Source organism: Rissa tridactyla, chromosome 21, assembly GCF_028500815.1.
Source record: "Rissa tridactyla isolate bRisTri1 chromosome 21, bRisTri1.patW.cur.20221130, whole genome shotgun sequence".
NCBI classification, from domain to species: Eukaryota; Metazoa; Chordata; class Aves; order Charadriiformes; family Laridae; genus Rissa; species Rissa tridactyla.
This window is the reverse complement of record NC_071486.1, coordinates 2,419,928-2,443,895: the sequence shown is the minus strand read 5'-3', so window position 1 is coordinate 2,443,895 and position 23,968 is coordinate 2,419,928. Positions and strand designations below refer to the sequence as shown.

General features: G+C 50.3%; 2 protein-coding genes across 19 annotated transcripts; one reads left to right on the top strand and one right to left on the bottom strand.

Annotated features, from left to right (window-relative positions):
• On the top strand, window positions 1–12,903 carry MAPK13 (mitogen-activated protein kinase 13). Its single transcript, XM_054181159.1, has 12 exons — window positions 1–271; window positions 4,063–4,192; window positions 4,576–4,634; window positions 5,748–5,856; window positions 6,894–6,923; window positions 7,365–7,412; window positions 8,347–8,461; window positions 8,828–8,899; window positions 10,181–10,260; window positions 10,734–10,812; window positions 12,113–12,289; window positions 12,617–12,903. Exons 1-12 carry the CDS (start codon window positions 153–155, stop codon window positions 12,694–12,696), a joined length of 1,098 nt encoding a protein of 365 aa, XP_054037134.1. The 5' UTR covers window positions 1–152; the 3' UTR covers window positions 12,697–12,903.
• LOC128900251 (proline-rich protein 2-like) lies at window positions 1,973–23,968 on the bottom strand. 18 transcript variants are annotated; one of them, XR_008463248.1, is made up of 6 exons: window positions 21,965–22,458; window positions 21,722–21,843; window positions 19,417–19,547; window positions 13,625–18,363; window positions 11,792–12,252; window positions 6,520–6,957 (listed from the first exon to the last, which is right to left on the bottom strand). XR_008463248.1 is itself a non-coding variant. In XM_054181162.1 (4 exons), exons 1-4 carry the CDS (start codon window positions 22,454–22,456, stop codon window positions 18,098–18,100), a joined length of 1,011 nt encoding a protein of 336 aa, XP_054037137.1. In that variant the 5' UTR covers window positions 22,457–22,458; the 3' UTR covers window positions 12,893–18,097. The 18 variants fall into 18 exon arrangements, 2 of the variants coding, with proteins under 2 accessions (XP_054037137.1, XP_054037139.1); XR_008463260.1 differs by lacking the exon at window positions 6,520–6,957 and adding exons at window positions 9,307–9,502; window positions 22,599–22,760 and having other exon boundaries at window positions 9,583–12,252; window positions 19,417–21,843; window positions 21,965–21,996; XR_008463261.1 differs by lacking the exon at window positions 6,520–6,957 and adding an exon at window positions 9,307–9,502 and having other exon boundaries at window positions 9,583–12,252; window positions 19,417–21,843; window positions 21,965–21,996; window positions 22,180–22,466.

The window sequence follows — 23,968 nt, the reverse complement described above, 5'->3', positions numbered from 1 at the left end:
TCCCTTCACGCTCACAACAGCTGAAAACAGAGAAGGAAACTCGCTAGAGCCTTTTGCAGCAGCGCAGGCGGCCTCGCTGTCCCTGTCTCACCCCAGGAGCCCTCCCGCACTCCAGTACTCTGGGGGGGTGGCAGTCCCGCTCCCGCCGGGCGATGAACATCGCAAGGAGAAGAGGCTTTTACAGACAGGAGGTGAACAAAACCCTCTGGGAGCTGCCCAGGAGATACACGTCCCTCCACCCCGTGGGGTCGGGAGCCTACGGCTCCGTCTGGTGAGTGGGGTCCTGCCGGCACGGCACGGGGCGAGCTGGGGGTGTTTGAAGTGTTGCGCCGGTGTGTGTGGGGGGGAGCGAGGAGGTGCCTGTCAGCACCCCTCCATTAGGAAAGGCCATTTGCATGTGTGATGAAGGCGGTTTCCCTCCTGCTCCGGGGCAGCGGGCAGCGGCTTGGAGACTTGGTGGCTTGAAGAAACTGAGATGTTTCCTCCTGTCGTCGCCCTGGGTGGGCTCGGAGGGGAGAGTTTCCCACCTGGACTCACCTCGGTGGCCGTGATGGACTTTAGGGACAACAGGCGACCTTGGGCAGCGGCTCGAGGACCAGGAGAGGCAGCTTGGGGTGTCACCTCCGCGCCGGGGGGGTCGGGCAGCTTTCGTGCTGCGTTGGTCTCTGGCTTTGCGTGAAGTGTTCTGTCTGGCAGCAACGTCTGTGTGGGGCAGGGGGGAGGGAATACCTGGGTGTCTGAAAGCGATTTGTAGGTGGTAACGGAGGTGGGTGGTGGAAGAGGGGTGGCTGCAGCGTGTCCCCTGCAGTGTGTCCCCGCTGCCTTGGTCCAAGGCAGCTGATGCTGCTGGGCTGCCTGGGGAAAGGAGCTGGACAACACGACCCCTGCCTTGGTCCTGCTTCCAGCTTGGGATCAGCAAATAGATAGAAGTGATCGTAAACCAGGACTAGTACCGGACTGGGACTTCTCCCTGGCTGATGATAATCCTCAGCCTACGGGAGAGCTGCGAAGTTAATTAATCAGTTGGGCAGCGGTGCCCGCGGCGAGAGCAAGCAGAAGTCGGACCTCGCTTGGTTTTTACGCTGTCGGACGGGGAGGGGGAGACGGGCGACTGTTTGAAAGGTTTGATTCGATATGAAGCACCCGCCTGACGGGATCCGGAGGAAGCTCTTGTTTCATAACACGCCGAGCTGCTAAAAAAAAAGAAAAAAAAGAGGTGTGTCTCCTTTTGTAGGCGCTGGGCAAAGTCTGTGCCGGCTGCCACAGAACGGATCCCCGGATCCCAGAACCCCGGGCCCGCGCTCTGTCCTTGTCCCCTGGCTGCCTGTTTACAAAGAGGCACCCGGTGTTGCCTTCCCCCGTGCTGCTGCCCGGGTGCATTTAAGCTTCTGAGATGCTTAAATGAGTCCTGCAAAATCGAAGGCTAAACTTGGCGGTTTTGACGTTTGTCCAGTGTTTTCTGGGTTTTATCATAAAGGAAAGAAGGAAGAAAAGAAAATAAAGACACGGAAGAGAAATCTTTCCCAAGTTTCCTTGCCCAGTAGAAAAAACCCAACAAGATGATGCCAAGTCTTTTCCTGGTCCCAGGGAAAGCCTCGGCTGCTCCGGAGGTGGAGGGAGGGTGCGGGGTGGTGGTGTGGCACGGGCAGTGCTCAGCAGGGGGTTGGTGCCGATCCCTGCACGAAGCGGAGGTGGATGCCTGTGGGGTTGGGATTTGCTGTCCTCTGCTGGGAATCGCCGGGAAGCTTTGCCTATCGCAGCGTTACGGGGAGCCGCCGGCTGTTACAGCTCGAGCAACTGAGAAACTCCGGCAAAACAGCAAAGATGCGTTTCTTCCCTCGTTAATTCTGCCAAAACCTGTAGTGATTTGGCTTCTAGTTGAGTGTAATTGTGGAAGAAGAGGCTTCTGGCCCCTCCAACGCCGGTCGGGCTGATCTCTGCCGGGGCCACGGCTCTGCCTGCCCGGGGTCATCCCGAACTTCAGCCGTTCATCAAACCTGTGCTGGGAAGAACGTGGTGGGTTCTCCCGGCGGCGGCAGCTGAATTAACTCTCAGCTGTGCCTCACGGCAAGGGGGACGGTCGCGTCCCTGCTGGGCAGGCTGAAGCTCCGTCACCCGAACTGTCCTGTGGGATAGATCCATGCTCTGCAGGCCAGCAGCTGGGAACGCAGGTGAGAACACGCACCCTCAGATTAGGAAGTCTGCCCTGAATTCTGCAGAAGTTGTTTGACTACGTGACCCAAGTCCCTTCCTCTTACTTCCCTCGCTTCTCAGAACAGTTAACGCTGTGTTGTCCCCTCTGCCGACACCCGCTGAAATCCTGAAACGGAGCCACCCCTTCCCTGTCCTCCTGCGATACCCCACGCCATCTTCAGCGCTGAAGCTGCCTCGCGTGGCCGTTCCTGCACTCCCTTTGCTTTCCCCATCTGAATGCGTCGACAAAATGGCCGTCGCGCCTCTCGAGGGATGTCTCTGCTCTCGTCACGCGCAACTTGGAGCAACCGTCAGGGACCTCGGTGGCCAAGAGCGGGGAGATTGCCCGATGGTATCGGGGAGGTTGATGGGAGCTGCTGGCAGCCCAGGCTGCCAGAGGACGCAGCACAACCGACCGCTTGTGGCCGACAGAGGAGAAAAAGCTGCGCAAGAGACTCCCAAGATTTGCAGCAAGGAACTGGTGACCCCTGCTCAGTGTTGAACCCAAGGAAAAGCCAGGCGGAGCGGGATATTGCCGCCTCTCCCACTGTAATCAGCCCTAAACCCAGCAAAATGCGCTGTTTGATTGCGTTATTACAGACGGCATTTCCCTGTTTATTCACTTTATGAAGTCTGGCCTCTGAGTGATGGCCCTGCAGCTCACGGTGACGTCGCTCTACAGCTTTATGGTACCTGCCCCTCCTCGTCTCGGGTGCTCCCAGGGCCTCGAGGAAGGAGCCGTGGCTGCAGCCGGGGACCGGTGGGGGTGAATCCCGCGTCCCTTCGGAGAAGGAAGCGGGGGGAAAAAAAGTGTCTGTGGGAGGCTGGAGGATGCGCGCGAAGCGCTAACGCCAGCGTTCACGAGGGCTCGGGTTAGGCTGTGCAGCTGCACGTGGGAGTGAACGTGCCGATTTATAGCCCTTCCCTTTCCCCGCGAGATAAGGATTTACAAAGGACGGGAACCGCTCTGGAAACCCGCAGCGTGATTTGCCCCTTGGCAAACCCTGTTCGCCTCTTGGGAGGGGTCGAGGAGGGCCCGAGGCAGCAATGTGTAACGGGGTGCACTGAGACCCCCCTGAAAAATACCGAGAATCCCGAATTACAGCTGTCCCTGCCCGAGGAGCTCCCTCCCCACCTCTTATCTGGTGAAACCTGGGGCCTGACCAAAGAGCGGAGAAAGTGTGGTGGGGTCGCCCTGCCCGGCCGCAGACAGCAAACGCCACCAGAGGGAATAACGCGTCACGTCCCCAGCGACGGCTGTTGTACCACGTTTTCATCAGCTTTATAAGAGACTCCTATTTTCAGCCAGACCTGCTGTTCCACAGAAGCACACGTACGGCATCACACATCCTGAACGCGGGAGAACGAATTCCCGCAGCCTGTGTTTTCGGTGTGTGACCTCCGCTGCCTTTGCTCCGGAATACAACGAAGAGGCTGACGGACCTTTAAAAGACAACAACCCCCAAGCAGATGGTGAAGCAGGAATTGCTTTATTCCCTTATCTCCACGCGTTAGGGAAGGAGACGGCAGAGTTAGACCTAATCCTGACCTTTCGCCGTTTGTGTCTGCCTCTTCTCGCGGTGCTGCTAGCTCACTTCTGCAGGTTAAGGGAAATAAAGACCGGGTCACTCATACTTTGCTTGGTGTCCCACCTCGCCCTCCAAGGAGCACGGGCTGTGTTCCGCTGCCCTGGCTCATGGTGACACCTCTGTGCGCAGAGCTCCACTGGGAAAGACCGAGGGGCTTTTCTTTGCCGTTCTTCTGCGAGGCCCAGAATTAGCTCTTCTCGAAGAGAAGACCTTTGCTATTGCAAAATTCGTTAAAAACGCACTGCCCGTGTCAGAACTGGTTTTTATTTGTCTGCCGCAGTTCAGCCATCGACAAGAAGACAGGGGAGAAAGTGGCTATCAAGAAGCTGTGCCGCCCGTTCCAGTCAGAGATCTTTGCCAAGAGAGCGTACAGAGAGCTCATGCTGCTGAAGCACATGCAACACGAGAACGTAAGTACTCTTTTTTCTCTCTCTATTCCTGCTGAAACAAGGGGGATTTTCTTGCCACCTGGGAGCGAGTCCTTTCTGGTGGCATCACCTTCGTTGTAATCCAGAGGTCCTGACGCTTGGCACGCGCGGGCAGTCTCGGGGTTTGACTGCTGCCTGCCTGCTGCGCCCAGTTGGCACCAGGCTGAAGCAGATGTGTAATGGGTGCTCCCGTGCATTAGTAAGAGGAAAAGCAGCCGCGCAGCATAGTGAGGAGTCCTCGGATTCCTCAGATGGAGTTCTGGGTGCTCACCCACACGCGCGTGCCGATGGAGAGCTGCCCCCCGAGTCCCACGTGCACAGCAAATGCTTTCCAGGTTTCAATGTGGACTTCTCTTCCCCGTCAGGTCATTGGGCTGCTTGATGTCTTCACCTCCGCCGCCTCCTACCAGGGATTCCAGGACTTGTAAGTTTGGCTTTTGCGTTCGTTCTCTCCAGACTCAGCCATTGCCCAAGACACCCATCACGCCGGGTAACAGCTCAGGTTGGGGCGCAGCCCAACACAGCGAGCTGAAAAGGGGCCAGACCAAAGCCCGACATCCCCAAATAACAGGGAAAAATCAAAAAACCAAGTCAGTTCCTGTGGGTAAAACACCCGGAATACGTCAAGAGATGCCATGCCGTGCTCACAGCTGGGAGAACACGGTATATAGAGAGCGAGGGATGTAACGAGGAGGCACCGCATGCCATGGGGCATCACACGCAGCGTGATCCATGCTAAGGCACTGCCTGTGTGAGGCTGCACTCGGAACGGGAGAAGTCTTGTTCACCAGGCCCTGGGGCAATTAAACTGGGAATTTTAAAGATCTGGCTTTCTCTTCATCTTGATTCTGACTGTTCTTTTTTTTTTTTTTTTTTTTTTTTTTTTTTTTTTTTTTGGCATTTCCCTCAGTGTTGATGGTCAGGTTGGACGAGTCGTTTTCCCTTCCCCGTCCTTGAGCACGAGCAGCGTGTGCCGGGGTCTGGGTTTTGGGCTGACGGCCAGGTGTTTGGCAGCCTGCAGGAAAAGCCTCTGAAGGTTCTCAGAGCGGTTCCTGCTGGAAGACCGTCAACTAATTAGCAGTCTCAGTAGGCAGGCCAAAGACTGAAGGAAGCGAGATGTTGTCTTCTGAGGCAGGGCCACAGAACATTACAAAGATAAATTTGGGAGCCAACGCAGCAGTTTTGCAAGACTCTTTAAAGCTGCGCAAGATGTTTCAGCTCCCAGGTGGTGTGAGGCTGTCTGGAATTGATAATTGAGGTCTAAAGTAAACTAATTCAAGATCATTAAAGTTTTGGAAGACTCTTGTTCTTACTTGATGTCAGATATCCAATACGAGGGAAGGAGAAAGAGCAATTTTCAGAGCAGGTTGAAAGCCCAGCATCACTGCAGGCTGTGCTAGCGTAGCTGGGGACACTGTCACAACTCCTCTTAGTAACAGTAACACAGCCAAAAAAACCCCAAACCAGTGAGAACAAGGCTAGCCTGGTTCCCTGTGTTTTTCTTCTAGACTCAGGGCCTTGTCTTACTGCCTTTTAGCTACCTGGTGATGCCGTACATGCGGACAGATTTACAAAAGATCATGGGACATGAATTCAGTGATGAAAAGATCCAGTACCTGGTCTACCAAATGCTGAAAGGGCTGAAGGTAGGTGGGTCTGGAGGAGTTTAGTGACTCCCCGTGTCTCCTCTACACGTCACCTCCGGGTTGACCATCACTAAACCCCCTTCCAGCACTGTATGGGGAGATTCGGGGGTTTATGCATCCCCCGAGAACAGACATTTGCTGTTGAACTCCTCTCGTTCCAGCACGCATCAATAAAATGACTGTTTGTTCACGTCAGTCACTCGGGTACCGGAGCAATCGGCAGTCAGAGACCTTGCGATGGTTCTCCTGTGACAGTGGTTGTGTCAGCCCAAACCCTTAGCAAAATTCCGCGTAAAAAGGAAGAGGCTGGTAGCAAAAGGAGCTTCTGCTGAATTCCTAGCAGGCTCTCGGGGGAAAAGACAGAGGGGATGATTTTCTATTCAATAGAATACGGGAGGAACCTGCTGCTGTAACTGGCTTTGAGAGAGCAGAAAGCAACCGCTGCAGACCCTGGGGTGTGGAGACAACGTCTTAACGCTGCCCTCTGTAATATCCTTCACCGGGAGTCGGAGCCGTGGCTTACAGGCATTAATGAGTTCACCTTAATCACACCTTTCCCCAGCTCGCTGTTATCTTCAGTTTAAGTAAAGGGGGGAAGAACACACGGAAGGTTTAACCGGTGTGAGAAAAGCCACGTAGTCAGTTTCTGCAACTCGGATCTGATTTCCAATTTTAACGATGAGATTTTTTTTTTTTTTTTTTCATGTGGTTCAACACCCAAACCGACCAAGTTTTCAGGTCCTCTGCTCACCATGTTCCTACCTGTAACCCCGATGCCTTTGATAGTTTGAAGCTATTAGTGCACTCGCTCTAAGGAACCATTGCTCCGTACCTCCTCTGCGGCTCTATGCCTCTTTTTTTTGGGGTGGCGACGTTAACTGCAGACACTGTCAGAAATTCAGTGCGGAGATTTCTTGTCAAACTGCCGCTTTGGGGGGGCTGGGTGCAAGGTCTTGTTCGTAGCTCTCGTTTCTCTGCTGGAGAACAGAAAGTCTTGTCTGCTGGTGCTCACATTGTGGCTCCTCTTTTTATTGCAGTATATCCATTCGGCTGGCATCATCCACAGGGTAAGTTCATGTGCGCTCTTACTCTGAATTTCGTCTGTTTAGGAGAAAACACAGCTTGGTCGTAAAGTTAATAAATTCCTAAACATCATTTCGCTAATAGCCTCGTCTGCTCTAAGGTCTCTCTGGTGTCCTCCCGCTTTTCCCTCCTACACCCTGTATGTGTTTGGATTTGCTCATTTGTGCGGCATTTTGGGGAAACGTTGTGTTTTCTGATGAGCTGAGAAGCATTTTATGATGCTTTTTGAATTCAAACTGTTTCAGGAAAAAATAAAGCCGTGATCTAAAGCTGTACAGTACAGCAGGCATGCTGTCTTTGCTGTATCAGTGCTGGGCTCGGGCTGTTATGGGATCCCACCAAAGATGAGCAGAGGTTTGGCTGAGGCTCGTGTTGACGCGTTGCAAATACAAACATCCTTATGATTCTGCTTTTGTCTGTTGTAGGACCTGAAGCCAGGAAACCTGGCTGTGAACGAAGACTGTCAGCTAAAGGTAGGTGGAAAAGCGCCCCTCTGTAGCACGTAGCGTATCAGATTGTGGAGGAACTGCTCTGCCAGCAGGAATTTGGCACCGTCATGTTTCCTCTTGCCTTCCGAGACTCGATTCGAGGCGTTTCATTACTCGGCGGTTGCAGGCAGTGGGAAATACTCACCTGCTGATGTAACTTGCTGAATCAGGGCCCAAGACTTGGAATGAACATCCTGTCGCCGTAATTCCTGTGGCATGGCAGATCGTAATGCCTTCCTAAGTAAATTCAGTACTGCTGAGCAATCCTCGCGTTAGGTGAGCGATCCCTGAAGGATAACTGGATTCAACCACGGTTACCCTTTGGTTCTCCTTGGTGTGATGGTTGTGATTCCAGCCAAAGTTATTTTCAGTGTTGCTCTGAAGGATTTGCTTGCAGCTCGCTGGTGCGGTGCTCCAGCGTGTGTTTTCTGTAACACATATTACAGGGAATGGCTCCGTTGTCCGTAAAGGTTGGGTCAAGCTACGTTCATCTCCAGTATTAAGGGAGAGGCCACCCCCTGTCAGCTGCAAGGTGTTTTTATAGGAAAGGGTGAGTCGGGGTGGCTCCCAGCACGTCTTTGCCGCCAGGTTATAGAACAACTCAATTAAATAAAGCTCAGAGAGTTGAAACTTAAGCTTCAAGAAAGGAAGCGACCTTCCAGGTAGCCCACAGCTCTGGTCCTTTCAGCAGGGTCTTCACACAACTGGTTTTGCAGCCGGCTTGCAATTTACAGTGGAATTAAGACAAACCTGTTAGTTCTTTGTACCATCCCGTGGGTGGCTCTGGTGTAGTTGGAGCCTTCATTATTATCTGATTGGATCAGCTTCGTTTCCTCTTAGAAGTAGATTCTCACTTGCCCGTAGGATTTCTCTTTTCTTTCCTGCCCTTCCTTCTCCCTCTTCCTTTGGTCACCTGCAGATCTTGGATTTTGGCTTGGCCAGACACGCTGATGCTGAGATGACGGGCTACGTGGTGACGCGCTGGTACAGAGCCCCAGAAGTCATTCTGAACTGGATGCATTACAACCAGACAGGTGAGCTGCCTGGCGTCGGTGGTGTCACCGTCTGGTGACGAGCCCGGGGATCCCGCTGTCACGCCTGGGTCAAATCTCACGTAACCCTCCAGATGTTTTTCTTCTTTATCATTGGTGTCCCCTGGAGCGGAGCGAGTCCCAGAGCTGTTGCACAACTCCCAAAGCTGGTGCCTGCGGGAAATGATAAAAGCAGAGATTTTAGCAGCATAGAAAGAACAGGGGAGGGTGGAAAATGGGAGTGAAATTTAAATCGGTGCCTGCCCCAAAACACAAAGCAAGCAGCAGTCCCAGCAATCATTGCTGCCTTTTTACTGTCCATTTTTCTTTTTTTCCTTTTTTTTTTCCTCCCTTTTTCTCTCTGAACAGTGGATATCTGGTCTATTGGCTGTATCATGGCAGAAATGCTGACCGGGAAAACGCTGTTTAAAGGAAAAGACTGTATCCTTTCAAGCTGAACCTTTTCCCTGGGGGGAGTAATAATTCTTGGTGTGTGTGAAAGCGCTTTTATGAATGAGGTTACTGAGAAAAGCAGGTGTCGGTCTGGTTTACCAAGGGGTAATCGCAGGGACCCATTACAGTCAGTACAGACCAATCACAGTCTTTTTGGTGAGGAAAACAGAGAGAAGATGGGAGGGGGCCCAGCCACCCTTAGAAATACACCTCTGTGCTGGCCACGTGTGCTCTAAATCATTAGTCTGACCTCGCGTGGCCATAGCTCCATCCCCAAACCCTTCCGTATCCCCCTGTCGCGGGCGGAGTGAATAACTTCACTTGTAAGAGAGTAGTGAAATGTTTATTAACATAAACCAGTGATTTAACAAAGTTAGCAGTGAATGCGACAGTGTTTTACGAGATTCGATGCCAGGGTATGCTTGGTTATTTACTGCGTCGAGGCCGGGGTCAGACAAGCTCTCAGGGAGACCCCTCCGTTGAGTCAGGAGGCTCAGAAAGGACCCCCCGGCTTTTAAACTCCTTCTCAGAGAGGGGTCGGGATGCGGCTGGATCCAGTCCTAGTCCCAGAACTTGGTCAACGGTTTATGTCTAAAGGATTCTATATGCGCAATCAATCCTTAGATCACTTAGCTAAGATTTCAAAGTTTAGCATGCTATTAGTCACTTACCGAGAACCTGTTGCGGCAAGGAATCTCTCAGTCTCGAGGAGAAGAACCTTAAGTGAGCGTCCCCACTCAAGGGGAGAGCCTGGCGTGCAGCCCGCTGCCGTGCAGGAGAGCTCAAAGGGCTCTTGGGCTGTCCACTGTTTATGGAGTAAGAGAATTGACCTACAGTCATATTTGCATGGGAACAAGATACCCAGGTTCCCACTCCAGACAGGGTTTTGGTTATGTTGCCAGCCATCTCCCACAGTTCAAGTGCGACTCATCACAACTCCTGCTGATGGCCATGGCTTGAGCAGGAGCCGGTGGGTGGGAAAAGGGGAGAGCACACCGCCACACCCCCAAGCCCACGGGCGCATGCCCTGGCTGAGTTGTGCCGGCAAAATTATCCATTGATGAAAATGTCATCCTAGGAAAGAAGCCTTGGAGCTCTTTTTGACGGTACAATGAGTCTCTGCTCGTGTGGCTCTGTTGGGTTTGTATCATAATCTACTCGTAGCTCCCACGGGTCCTCAGGCTCTCCGGTTCCCAGCCCATGGGCTGAGCTGTTGGGGGGTGTCCAGGGGTGGCTCCCAGACGGATGATCTTTAACGCAGCCTGCCAGACCTAGATCAACTGACTCAGATCCTGAAAGTAACGGGCCATCCAGGAGAAGACTTCGTGGAGAAGCTGGAGGACAAAGCGGTAAGAAAGTTCATTGTGGACTCAGGTCTTGGTGGCAGAGGTTGGTGGGGAGCGGTGAACTTGGCCCTGTCTTTGAGATGGGAGAGGTGCTGCTTCTGCGACAGCAAGTCTGTTGGCAGAAGGTGCTTGGCAAGGAAGATGTTTCTCTTTGCTGGTGGCACATCTGATGGATTTGGCGTTGCGTTGGGAACTGGTGTGGATTGCAGGGACTCTGGGTGAGGTGCCTGATGCCCCAGAAAACCACCGACCTCCTCTATTATCCAGTTTGGCCCTTAAAGCAGGAATATTTCTGCATCTCAAGTGATAAAAATAGTTCCTTGCAAACCGGTCATTTGAGTGTGACATCTGGGATGATTCGGTTTTCTCTCGGTTTGCCTTTGCCCATCTGAGCCATGAGACCCAAGACCCGTCTTTCACAGCCCCTGGCACTTCCCCACCTGCAGTAAATGTCTACGCTTTCCTCTCTCTTTCAGGCGAAGAGCTATATCAAGTCCCTTCCTAAAATCCCTAAGAAGGATTTGTCTGTGCTTTTTCCCAAAGCCAATCCTCAGGGTAAGTCATCTCCGGCGTTTCTCATGAGCTTTCACAGCTGGATGGAGGCAGACTGACCGCCACAGCTCCAATGTTTTTTTCCTCCTCTTTTTCATAATTTCTTACAACTTTATCCCTTGCAGGTTGTGCCTCTGCCCTTCCCCAGGGCAAATACATATGAGTTAAAAGCAAAATGATTCTTTATTGGTATTACAATGGCGATGTTCTGCTGTTCTTGGCCATTTACTACTTTCTTTCTTTTTTTTAATGTTAAAATGACACAGCCTGTAACATGCAATATTTAAGGAAGAGGGAAACTTCTGACTCTTTTATCAGCAAGCCCGAAGAGAGCGGGTGCTGGATATAACGGGATGTCTCGGTTGTGGGATGCAAATTATGGCATTAGGACAGTTGCAAATATCAGCTCCACTTGGTATGAGAGTTGGGATGAATTTTGGCTGATATTGGCTTCCAGATCTCGCTGTTTGTAGCCAAGCAGGTGACGGTATGATCAGTAACATTTAGATAAACAGAACAGCTCTTGTTTTTTCATTATTATTTTCCAGCTCCGCAGAGAAGGCATCACAGGTTTTGATAAAGTGCTAAGAGAGCCCTGCAGTCCACGCCAGTGATTTTTTTAATTTATTTTTTAGAGTATAGCTTACCTCCTAACTGTTTGTTGAACACCTGGGTCTATTGATATTTTTAACAGGCAGCTGAGATGTGCAATTTTCAGGGTAAAAATTGATCTCTTACAAGGAGCTTTTCTCCCCACGTAGATTTGAGGTGAGGGTGAGCAAAACTCTTCTAAAAGCTGAAAGGAAGAAAGCATTAAGACGCTAAAACCAAGGGGGAACGGGGCTGACAGAGCAGTTGGTGTCTGAGTTTCCTGCCTTCCTGTTTACCAGGGATGTATAGGTTTCTATATAGATCACTCATGTTAAGACTACTTGAGTTGCGGGGGTCAGAGTGAAAGCAAATGATGAAAACTGAAAAATACCTTGAAGTTACTGGCTTGCTCTTTGTGTTCTTGCAGCCCCACCTGTGCAGCAAGGCTTATTCCAGACTAATTTGTTATTTCTGCACAATTTACACCTCCAGTTCTGTCAGCAAGAGCTCCCTGAGGCTGCTGTTGGGCAGCCTTTGCATCCCCTCCGATGGGAGCTCGGCGCTACCTCGGCGAGGTCGAGGAATTTCTTTCATTTTCAGGTCTGGAGAATGTAGTACTGGAAACACCCGTCCCATCACTTGCAGGGCTCGTGCGCGGTATGCCTGTTCTCTGTCGCACCTTGCTTAGCCCTGTTGCTGTCTTCTCCTACAGCAGTGGACCTGCTTGACAAGATGCTGCAGCTGGATGTGGAAAAGCGCCTTACGGCGACGGAGGCGTTGGCTCACCCCTATTTCGACCAGTTCCGAGACGTCGAGGAGGAGACAGAAGCCCAACAGTCCTACGATGACTCTCTGGAACACGAAAAGCTTTCGATAGACGAGTGGAGAAGTAAGAAGTTTATCTTCTTTGAGGTTCCTGGCTAACACAAGACTTTCCCCACCCCTCTCTCCTTACTGTGCCCACACTGGGCAAGGCTGCGATTACCTGCTGGTGATTGCGCACATCGCCCTGGCCTTGCCCTTGATTTTGTGCATTCAGCAAAGACCCCTCCAGCTCTTCAGGCAGACTTTTTCTGCCTCTCTGCTTTGTCTCTTCCAGCTTGTACCTGCCATATCCCCTCCTCTGAATGCCTCCTCTCTTCACATATAACAGTCAAACTTTCATTTGCGCCCTCTAAGATCGCACATTCATGGTTATTTTGTTCTGTTTTTCAAGAGCATATTTACAAGGAGATCTTGTCCTTCAGTCCCATCGCACGGAAGGACTCGAAGAAGCGAAGTGGGATGTCATTATAGCGACCGGCGCGGCCGTGGCTGGGATTCACTTCTCCTGGATGATGGAGCGGATCCACTCCACGCTGCCGTGCTGGTGGCCATCGTTTGGCCTGTGGGACTTCTCTGGGTGCCAACGCAAGGATGACGCCATGCTGTGGGCATTGGACTTTATTCTACTAAAGGGGGAAGCACCCCAAACAGTTTTCAAGACAAAAGATAAATATATTCTCATTGAAACTTTAACTGGGAGAATTTTACCTGGTGTTTCTTTATTACATTTTTTTTTTTTTATTTGTCCACTTAAGAGAGCGGCGGTTTCATTGCTCTTTTCTCTTTAGGCTTTCCAAGCACAGATTTTAGTACATTAATTATGGATAAGGTAAAGAAAAAGGGAAAATTGTCTGGGAAGTGAGTCCAAGGCAAAATAATCAGAAATAGTGAAATTCAGCATAACAAGACTTTATCCAACCTAACTCCGCGTGCAGACAAGCAGCATCCAGCACAGCGAGGGTGCTGGGACGGTCTCGGTGCCAGGACACCACAGGAGTCCAGTCCATCATGGGACCGGTCTGTGTTCAGAGCAGCTCCAAACCCTTGCTATACACGCGACTCCCTGCTACGGTGCTTCCCCCTCCAGACAGCTGCTGCCTCCTCTTTTTTTTTTTTTGCTCTGTTTATTTCATTCCCTGGGTTTTGAATAGTGCCATCTCCTCCTTATTGCTAGCAAACACATCCCGGGACTTCAAGGCCATTTCCCACATTGATAGACCAGGTATCCCACGGAGCTGGGTTATAATCTACCCGTCCTGCTGCCCTTCCTTTGTGCCCAGCTGGTTTCCCCAATGGTTCTCCCTCCACCACACTTATCTCTGGCTGAGCACCCTCTCCCTGGAGTCACCCTGCCTACTCCAGGCTGCCTTTATCTCCCTCACCACTTATATTCTCATACCTTCTGCCCTGCGGGATCAGCAAAACCAGGGATCCTCTGGCTTTGGTTCTCTTTAACGGCTGCTTGTTCCTCAATACGAAGAGACATCTAAATAGACGATTTGGAAAATCGTCAATAGTCAGTCCTAAGGCTCAGCTCTCAAAGTAACTAAGAAAAGTTCATGTACTGGGGGGAGGGAGAGCAGAAAAGTATGTTGCATGAACAATCTAGCACTAGCAGAAAGAGGAACACAATAAATCAACTCAGTGGCCACAGAAAATAAGTTCAAATATCTTCGTTTCTTGGTATGAGATTAGGTCCTTCAGTCTACATCTAAGATAATAAATAGAGTATCTCAGGAAACCCGCTACGGGCTAGAAAACATGAGTAACAGCTTCGCAGATTCCCTTTACTGCCCTTTCATTGAGGTTTTGCATTTCTTATTCATCTAGGCAAATTTTACTGCCTTCACTTCTTTAGTGAGTAATTCTTTGGTAGTTACAAGGAATCGTCTTCTCCCAGGTGCTCAGAGCCCCCGCGAGTGACGGGGTTGGGACGGTGTGGTGCTGCTGGCGCTGGGCTGGGGAGAGCGTCCCCAGCCAGCCGCATCCAGCCCTGCTCGAACACAGTTTTTTGGTAGGTCTAGATGTTTATATGAGATGAAAAACAACATAATAATCTCTTTTTTTTTTTTTTTTTTTTTTTTTTTTGCTCCTGGATGTAGGCAAGAAAAAACATACGACAATGTGAGAAAATCCAGACGATTTGCCTGGATTTAATTGCTTTGGAAAGGTGTGGAGATAGCATCGTGATAAGAGAGTATGATACATAAAGGGGGGAAGGCTGTTTTACGAACGCAGACCAACCAGTCAGTCATCTGGGTCCTCCCTCCAGGGAAAGTTTGTTCCATCTTTTGGTTCTACAATATGCTAAATAGTTCGTTCACATTTAAAAGAATGTTTTGATCTTTAAAGTAATTTGATGTACTGGAGGTACACCGATATCATCTGAAGCGTGGCATTTCTTGATGCGTACGCGTCCGTGTGTCCCAAGCCAGCAGCACAGGGGTGTTTGCTAGAAATGTTATTACCATTAGAACAGAGGAGAGATGAAAAATAATTACAAGAACAAAATAAGCGAAAGGGATCTGAAAGTGGTATTGTTACAACCATGTTATTACACAGTTCTTGCCTTGGTGAGTTTGGGTTTTATATGAGCATCTCAATACTCGTGCTGAGAGTAAACCAAGAGTAACTGATCCCCAGGGTGGGACACTTCAGGATAGCAAAAGTGGAAGAGCCGGGTTTTGGGGAGTAAAGGGACTCCCAAGGTAGTTTCAAAGTCTGAGACTTTTGTTCTGCAAATTCCTGGCTCTCTTTCCAATTCATCTTGATGATCTCGTAGACGATACCTCTCATTAGTCCTTTTGAAATACATCCCACATGTGCTTGTGTGGCTTATTCTAAACTGCCAGGTCTTGACCACCTGTGTCTGAGGTGACGTCCAATACATCGGACAGTATTTTTTTGAGAATTTTTCCCTTCCTCCTCTATGCTTGGAAATTCTCGTTGTCCATACGCTAAACAGTTAATTGCCAGAGTTTCCTAAGTACAATGGGGTCTTTGGGGGAAATTATCCCTTCTCTGCAGTGCTACAGAATAGATTTTTTATTTTTTTTCCTCTGGCAGGCCTTTATTTATTCCTGCTCAAAATATGAATGAATATGCTTCGCTCCCACCAAAAAAAAAAAAAAAATCTTTCAATATATTTTAGAACGCCCCCCAGCCTGTCACATATTCCCTGAAACACCGCTTTGGTTAATAATCACAGTCCTAGAAATGCTAATTGCGAACGCAAAATTTGTAGAGGTACTTACAGAAAAAAAAAACAACAAAAAAAAAAAACAAAAAAAAAAGACCTAATTCTCTGCTGGTTATACGCTGAGCAGGATACAAGCGCACAGCCATCTATACAGAGTGATTCTCTAACCAGGCACCTACCTGCAGCTTTGCTGAGGGATGGGAAAACGTTAGTTTTCTTGAATGAACTCTAATAAACGTCTGCATAGGTTGCACGTCCCTCCATATTAACGTTACAAGGCTGAGACAATCCTGAGCAGTAAGGGAGCTGTGATTCACTCGCGTTCAATAGCTTCTGTGATCTGACAGTCCGCCCAGGAGCTCAGGCTTATGCCATCGGTCCCTTTTGCGGTGTGTTGTGGGAAGCTGTCAAGTGTAAGGCTCACCAGCAGTAAGACAGGTTTGTCAGATATAAAACGATGTAAAAAACATGTATGTGAATATAGATCTGTTTTGGACCTACGGTTTTTCCCTACAATTACAGGTGCTTGGTTGCCAAAGAGCTGTTCAGCTCTTAAGACCTCTTGCCGATGTATTCTGCCTGCGGTTGACAGCAAAAAACTATAAATATCTCTAAATTATTGCGATACCGTTCCAAATCCTTTCCTGTACGCCGCTGGCCGCGCACAGACCCACCCTGCAATCCAGAGGTGCGACTGCGGCTCATGCGAGAGTATCTGAACTCGCTTTATGTATTAACAGCACAGCCTGTGAAGCAGCAGGGAGCTCAGCACAAGTTAGCCTGAATATTTGCTCAGGATCTCCAGAAATTTGTTCAACCCATGCTGAATCGGGTGTCTCTGCAGATCCACGGCTTATGGATGTAGTCACTAGATGTTTCGACGCGAGGCAGGCACGGCTGTTAGTTGTGATAACACCTTTGGACTGCAGCATGAATATCTTCCTAGTTGGCATCTTCTTCCCTATTACAGTTGGCCGGATCCAGCCAGTGATTCCAAAGTCCATCCCAAGGGACACGTGCCAAGAGACAAGTGTCTTTGCTGTGCGAGAGCTCGGGGCACGCAGTCCCCAGGGCTGCAGAAAAGTATTTGTTGAGAAGGTGTATGAACTCCGTAATATATGCAGTATTTCTCAACTCTCCGCCCCTTCTGTAGCTGCTGAGTCACTTTGGTTCGGTTTAGCCAGGACGTACGCTCTCTCATTTTCTTCTTTGCCTTAAGTAATATCTCGTTTTGCGGTACAGACCTCAAATAAGGGAAAACTGCAACATTACCAGAATTTTCTGAGCTCTCATCCCCACTGGGAACTGCACAAAGTGACGTCGTGTTTCTTGGCTGTCTCTCCATTGCAGCTCACGCCGTGTAGCGCTCGGGATAACCCTCCAGCGGCTGCAGCTTTTCGATATGACGGTGTTGATGTTATCCTGCGGTAGCTGTGCAGATGCTCTGCGCTGATGAGATGCGGTTTCTCTTGGCTCATATCTTTTTGGGCCACGTACAAGCCCTTTGCCTCACTCTGCTCGTAGGTGGGGACAGTGAGCACAGAACCCTTGTGATGTTCCTGGATTCCCCTTGAAATTCCCTCGAAATTCAATGGTTTTGTTACAAAGTGCTTGGAAAAGCTGGGCTGGAGGACATGCAGCGGTGTCCTGCTGACTCTGTCTTGAAGAACCCCGGCTTGATGAGAGTAAGGGACCATCCTTTCTTCTTCCCAAGTGTGAGACAACCTGCCTTTTCCTTGAACGGCGGAAGGGAGAAGTTCCAGCTGCATCGGTCAAACAGCAGTTGAAATATTGTCCTTTTGAACCTGGCATCTGACTTGGCTGCCATGTCCCCTGCGTAATCTTTAACGGAGGTCAGAGAGGAGCTCTCTGCAGCTGCCATAAACCTCTCGGAGAGCTGCAGGCGTTTAGAGCTGCCTCTGCCCTGGTAAAATGAGGCTCAGTGGTTAGCAGCAGAGGGTCATCATCCAGGTGAGTGTGCGAAACAGTCCTAAAAAGATCAGTCTTGTAGAGAAAAAGTGAGTAAATCTATGGAGACTTCTGGAGCATGGAGCTTTCTTTCAGAAATTCATCTGTTAAGGTGAAGAACCCATTCAGACAGAGCTCATAAAGCACTTTAAATGGGAATTCAGGGTGTGATTTCTTAGTCATCTTGTCCCACGTCAAAAGGGGACAGGCAGGCCTGAAGAGGGAGTTTGCTGGCTGTCTGGAATGGTGGCTGAGGGAGAAAACACCTTCGTGATCAAGGGATATACTGAGCAATCTACTGGTAGCCGAAAAGGAGCCTCCGTAGCTTTAGCGAATAACTTGAGATGCCCTTCGGGAATTGTCCGTCTGAGCAGAGGACGAGCATGGAAGAGGCACCGGGGACTTCTGATAGGAACGGGTGTGAGAAGAACAAGCATGAACACAACAGCATACACAGATTTTGCCGTCAGTGAGAGCGAATGTTACTCCCGCTCATTTCAGGGATGGCATGTAGGAAAGCTTCTTCAGTATTAGGCTTTCTGCTGCATGTACTTCCAGAAAATATTTTCGGAGTTTCTCAGTCAGTTTTCTCTTTTGTGAGCTGACGCGGAATGCTCTGAAATGGTGAGAGCAACCTCAACAGCCGGTGTGTGGGCTCCGCGCTCTGGTTTCCTTAATTCACCCACCAAGCTGTACCCTGACCCTTCAGCACACCGTCCAAGAGCCAGGCGCTATTTCTTCTGCAACTCCCAATATCCTGACAAACACAGGGAACTGGTGCTCTGCAAGCCCAGGAACCGTGGAGGTGTGCAGGTATTTGGTTTTTTTGTGGTACATACCAGCCAGTGACTCAAAACAGACAGCAGGAAACGTAGCAGGTTGGTAGTGGAAAGACGGCATCTGTTTGTAGAGATCAACCGTCCTCGTGTTCGTACGGCATCTGAGGACACGTTTCAATGAAGAGGAATCAGCTACTTGACGGAAAAAACAATAAATCATATTCACATTTCAGGAAAGGAGTTTGAAAAACACCTACTCGACAGAGCCGGTGACTCAGGCCAAGGCTTAAAATACTTGAAAATCAGCAACAGGGGGTGAGTGACCTTGACGGACGCTATTAGTCCAAGCGGCAACGATCTTAGCCCAGGTGCAGGTGCGCCTGGAAGGTGACCCACGCTGACACAGATGTACATTCCTTTCCTTAGGGTTTGGGGTTTTTTTCCCCCCTTGCATAGCTTACATACCGAAAAATACAAAATCGAGTGATAAAAATCACTCAGCCATTAAGTGACCATCCAAAATTCCATAAATTGGACCAGTCAGAAATATGCCTGCTGTTTATATTCAGGATGTCTGATAAAAATTTATGTGGATACAATTTCTTTGTGCCTCTCTCACGTAACATACGGATGTTTATATTGAAACACTACTTGCTTGTTATTCCTGCATTTATTTCTGAGTTTATTACCGAAGCATTTTTTGTTTATTTGGAAAGTGAAGCCTTCCTCGTAAACAACCTTTCTGTGTAAGTTTTGACAGCTAATTAGGTCTGCGAAGTTGCAACTTTATGGGACATATTTATTTAGGTACTTCCAGATGTAAGTGGGAAAGAAAAAGCAGAGGAAGCAATGATTTTTTTATGGTGATGATTATTATGTATTTGTCTTTCTTAGGAGACACAACAAAATTATCAGGATTTTTTAACAAAGACACGTTTTGGACACCACCTAGAAACCTTTCAGTGCAGAGCTCTGAAAATATCTACAGCCTCTTAGAAAAGCAAAGGCTTATTTTATCCTATAGGAAAAAAAAAAAAAGAGAATCTGTTTTCATATTTAACCTTTTTACCTTCTAGGTAGCAGACTAAACAAATAATTAGCAGGTTTTAAGCATGTGGTGAGAAAGAAAATATAGAAAATTATGAACACGTCTGAGAACTCTAGTGAGAACTCTAGTGAGAAATATAGAAATTTCTGAACACACCTGAGAACTCTAGGCAGATATTGTACAAAAGATGGTAATACCTTTTTGTATTTCCATGTCCGACTTGCTTAAGCAACCAGGGGAAACGTTCCTAATCCTCTGCAGTTTTCCGTATCGTGGGTCAGCGGGGTGTTGGCTGGTAACGCGATTACGGCTCTTTCTCTTTTCCCAACTAAAGGAAACAAGACATGAAAGAGAAAGATTGAATGAAGACCAAAATAGCCAGTACTAATTCATTTTTCCCCCAAACGGGTGAACGCTGACTGCACTAATTGCAGTTATGTTCAAGGCCATCAGCGTCACTACGCTGTGAAAATACCGTTTTCCGAGCAAATGTGGTGTATGGGATGTTTTGCCCGATTTCTCTCTCCAGGGACGTTTCCTGAGCACATGGGTTTATACAGCTTTTAATGCAATGTTAAATGCGCCGCTTCACAACCGATTCGGTCAGCACTTTGGCTGATTGAGAACGCCTTTTTTGTTGGATTGCGCTCTCTTAAATAATACTGAAAGGTTAGTGTATATCTTCAACCCTCATTGATTTTCTTGTTAAACGAGAGTGAGTTAACTCCTTTTAGCCAAGTTTGGTTGGAAAAACAAAAACTCTTCCACCACCAGCTGTGATTTCGTGTCTGTCTGCAGAACGCTTCACCTGAAAAAGGGTTTTAAAACTCCGATTGGCATGTGAAGATTAAAAAAAGAACATTGCCAAGGTGATGGCGCTGAGTGTTTGTCTCACCTCTCCGGAGTCGGTGGGACTGAACCGGGTTATAGATACCCCGCACGAAACCAGGGGTTTAGGAAGTGCAGCCGAGCACTTGCAAATCCAGCCGAAATAAACTGCAGCGGCGGCTAATCGCTGTGAAATACCAGGCTTTTTAACCTTTAATGCACACAAGTCCTTCTTAGCAATTATATTAATTTCAACGATTCTACAGAAAATGGCCACAGGACACATGGCTGAAGCACCGATACAACCATCACTCGGTTCTGAGGCTTAATGAATCGACAGACAAAAAAGGTCAGTTCTCCACTCCAAACGATAGTTTTCTCCCCCTTTTAAAGTATGTTTTACAGACTTGAAGGAAGATGAAAAACAATTATAACATGATTGAAGGTGCCCAGCTCTGTTTGAACTGCCTCGGCTGCTGCTTTCATGTGAAGCGACATCGCTGGGTTTGAACTTGCACCCTTTAAAAGGCAGGAGAGCGAAGAAATCGAATTAAGTCGTGCCTCTGGGATCTGAGATAAGTTCAGAATGTTGGTGTTTGTTTTTCTTTTCAAATAGCACATTAGTTCCACAGCTCCATTATAAAATTAAACGATGGGTAACTTGTTTTGATGTTCCAACACACCGGCCCCCGCTCTTTGGAGATGTTTGTACACTGCTTTGTGCACGAGCCGCCCGACTGAATTTAACAGGGCTATTCACATGCTTAATATTAAGCATTTACGCAAATCTTTGCAAGACTGGGACCTAACGTAATTATAATAAGCCAATTCCAGTGCGACTCTAGGATTATAGAGCGTCAAAACTGAGGTCAAAATGAAAGAGATTGCAAAACTTTGTCGTATTAAAAGAAAAGCCCGAACTAAAAATGCAAGGAAAAAACACCAATAAAACCCGCCCTTAAAATCAAAGTGAAGATCTCACATAAGGAAGGAAAACGGGACAGTGAAGTTACTCATTGATTATTGAAATGACTTTATTTACTCTTTAACTAACAACGCTCAACTCAGAAGCACAAACACCTATAGATTTTTATTATTATTTTTTTAATCCTTCACGGATAGGAGCGTGGTGCTGCTGCGTAGCTGTTCTTTTGGGTTTGGTGAGATCTTGTGGAAATCAGTGAGAGCACTGGGACTTTATTTTGAAATCTCTGATATGTTATTTTTCACGCAGGACAAGAATAGAATCTATTATTATTTATTTTTGAGTTCTGATGTGTTAACAGCAGATGCTTTAAGAGGTATACACAGAAAGGTGTACTTAGAAGTTGATGTGTAAAACTGTTCAGCATTAAATAACATGTTTTCCTGTGCTTTTAAGGCTTCAACCCGAGTACTTTGCAAAACGTACTTGTCACAGACCGGCTGCTCTCAGATTCCGCGGTTAACATATGTTAAAAGACAAAAGATCTATAGTTGGACTGCAAATGAGGGAAAATAGCAATCTTTTTTTTTTTTCCTTTGAAAACAATTCGGTTAGTTCTATAAATTCAGATGGCAATATTATGCAATACTCTGCGCGATCGTGAGTGGGAGGTGGAGCGTACATGTGCCCAAGTATGTGGAGCACTCTATAAAAAATAAGTGTAGGAGCCTCTGCAGTTCTTATCTCACCACTTATCTCGGTTGCAAACATAACTTCTTCCTTGCTCATTCCTCTCCGTCCCTCTCTCGCTGTCCTTCCACCTCGCCACACCTCTGCACCTCGGGAGGCCATCTGGACCCGAAGCATCAGACTAGAAAATAAATACGGGCTCTTATAAATCCCACCGTTTTTTTGATGTTGCTGGTTTGGGCTGAGGGTGGCAGAGACAAGGTTACAGCCTCTCGGGGGGGGTGTGGGTGTCACTCCAGCACCTGGTGATGCTCCCATGCATTTTGTGGGACCCCTGCAAAAAAAGCGAGTGTAGGCTGAAGACACCCAAAAAAAAATCCAAGTTGCCCAACCCTGGTAGCCTGGGGGCTCCTAGAAAGGGTCCCCCCATGGCTGTACCTGAGCCCATGGCTGGGGGCTCCTAGGAAGGGACCCCCACGGCTGTACCCAAGCCCGAGGAAGGGGGGTGACAGCCCACCTCCGGGTGCCAGAAGCAGGGGACAGGCCGGTGAACGGCGCAGGGGTTCCCCCGCCATGAAGGCCACTCCGCTCCCTCCCGTCACCCCGCACCCCCCCGGGGGGGACTCTCCCGGCTCGGCGCGGCCCGGGGGTGGGAAGGGACCGAGGAGGGGCGGGCGGTCCCTGCCCGCGGGGGGGGGAGCGAAGCGCGGCAGCCCCCTCCCCCGCCTGCCCGCTGGCTGCCGCCTTTCCTCGCCGCTCGGCCGGGCTACGCTCGCCGCCGCCACCGCCACCATCTTGTGCGTGTGTCCCCTGCTCCCCCCCCCCCCGCCCCCCCCCACCTCCACACAGCACCGGGGGCGCTGGAGCGAGCGGGGCCCCGGGGAAGGGGGGGGGTGGGGGGGTGGAAGGTGAGGGTGGCGGGGGGCGAAGCGGCACCGGGGCCGGAGCAGCGGCGGCGGCGGGAGCGGCGGCGGGAGCAGCGGCATGAGGAGGCGGCGCTGAGGAGGCGGCGGCGGTGGTGGTGGTGGTGGTAGCTGGAGAGGACGGAGCCGACATCTTGTGCCCTCCCCTCCCGCCGCCGGCTGGGTGAGACCGTCCGCCCCAAAGGGGGGGGGGGGGGGGTTAGTGGGGGAGGAGGGAGGCGGAAAGAGAGGATTTAAAAAAAAAAAAAAAAAAGGAAAAAAATCTAAAAAAAAAAAAATCCCCCCAAAAAGGAGGCGGCGGCAACGGTGGAGACCGCCGCGGCGGCGGCGCGCTGAGGCGGCCAGGTAAAGCGCTGCGCGGGAGGCCGCGACACCCTTCCCTCAGGGGGTCTCTCCTCCCTCACACACCCCCGCGCCGGGGTCGCGGGAAGGTGACCGGGCGGGCGGGAAGGAGCCGGGGGAGGCCGGTGCGCCGCAGCTTGCGGGTCCACCGCCCCCACCCACCGCGTCCCTGCGCGGCGGTAGTGACCCGCGGCCCCTCGCCGAGGAGGGGCAGGCGGCGGCAGGCACCTGGGGAAGGGGAATGGGCAACTCCGTGGCAGCCGGACCCCCCCCTTGTCGCCATCTTGGCCTCCCCTCTTCGCGGCGCCCGTAGGGGCCCCGCCCACCTTCTCCCACGCTATTGGCCCAGGTGGGGCCGAGCGCACCCTCCTCTAGGCCCGCAGTGCCTTGCGTTCCTATTGGTGGTGGAGCTGGGATGGACGGCGGCGGCAGCCAATAGCGGCCTGGCGCTGCGTGCGCTCTCTCCCCCTGTCCCCCGCCATGGTCCCTCTCCCCATGGGTACTTTTCTCGTTCCCCGGGGGACGGTGGGCCCGCCGGGCAGGGCCCGATGCTGGCGACCGGGATCCGTTACAGCACCCGCCGGGCCGCCTTCTCCCGCGGGGGCGGCTTGATGTTTGTCCGGGTCCCTGCTGTGTCCTGACCCAGATCGCTGGCTGCTGCTGGGGCTCCCTCCAGGGACCCCGTGGCCCTCGCTGCACAGGGAAGCTCCTGAGAGGAGGTCCCGGCCGGCACCTGAACGCAGCTCATGGCGTGTCACGGTTCCCTTGGAGCGCTGCTGAGGCCAGGCACAGCTCATGGCGTGTCACGGTTCCCTCAGAGCGCTGCTGAGGCCAGGCACAGCTCATGGCATGCACTAACTATTGCTGAGCACAGACTTTACTGTAACTTCACCAGCAGCCCAATGTTATGTCTTGCAGCCTCCCTGCTCTGGAGGGAGCTCCCCTCCTGCAGCCTGGCATGTCTCTGTCAGCTTGTCTTGGTTACAGAAATATCAGGGAGTCGATAAAGATCTCTGCATGTGCCGGGTTTAGATGCTGGCT

What these genes read in the sequence shown, in the direction of transcription:
- MAPK13 (XM_054181159.1), top strand. Translation starts at nt 153, where the DNA reads ATGAACATCGCAAGGAGAAGAGGCTTTTACAGACAGGAGGTGAACAAA. An exon ending in AAATGCTGAAAGGGCTGAAG is followed by an intron (nt 5,857 to 6,893) that starts GTAGGTGGGTCT and finishes TTTTTATTGCAG; the next exon opens with TATATCCATTCGGCTGGCAT. An exon ending in GATGCATTACAACCAGACAG is followed by an intron (nt 8,462 to 8,827) that starts GTGAGCTGCCTG and finishes CTCTCTGAACAG; the next exon opens with TGGATATCTGGTCTATTGGC.
- LOC128900251 (XM_054181162.1), bottom strand. Translation starts at nt 22,456, where the DNA reads ATGGTGGCGGTGGCGGCGGCGAGCGTAGCCCGGCCGAGCGGCGAGGAA. An exon ending in ATGCATGGGAGCATCACCAG is followed by an intron (nt 21,844 to 21,964) that starts GTGCTGGAGTGA and finishes TTTATTTTCTAG; the next exon opens with TCTGATGCTTCGGGTCCAGA. An exon ending in GTTTGCAACCGAGATAAGTG is followed by an intron (nt 19,548 to 21,721) that starts GTGAGATAAGAA and finishes TGTTTCCTTTAG; the next exon opens with TTGGGAAAAGAGAAAGAGCC.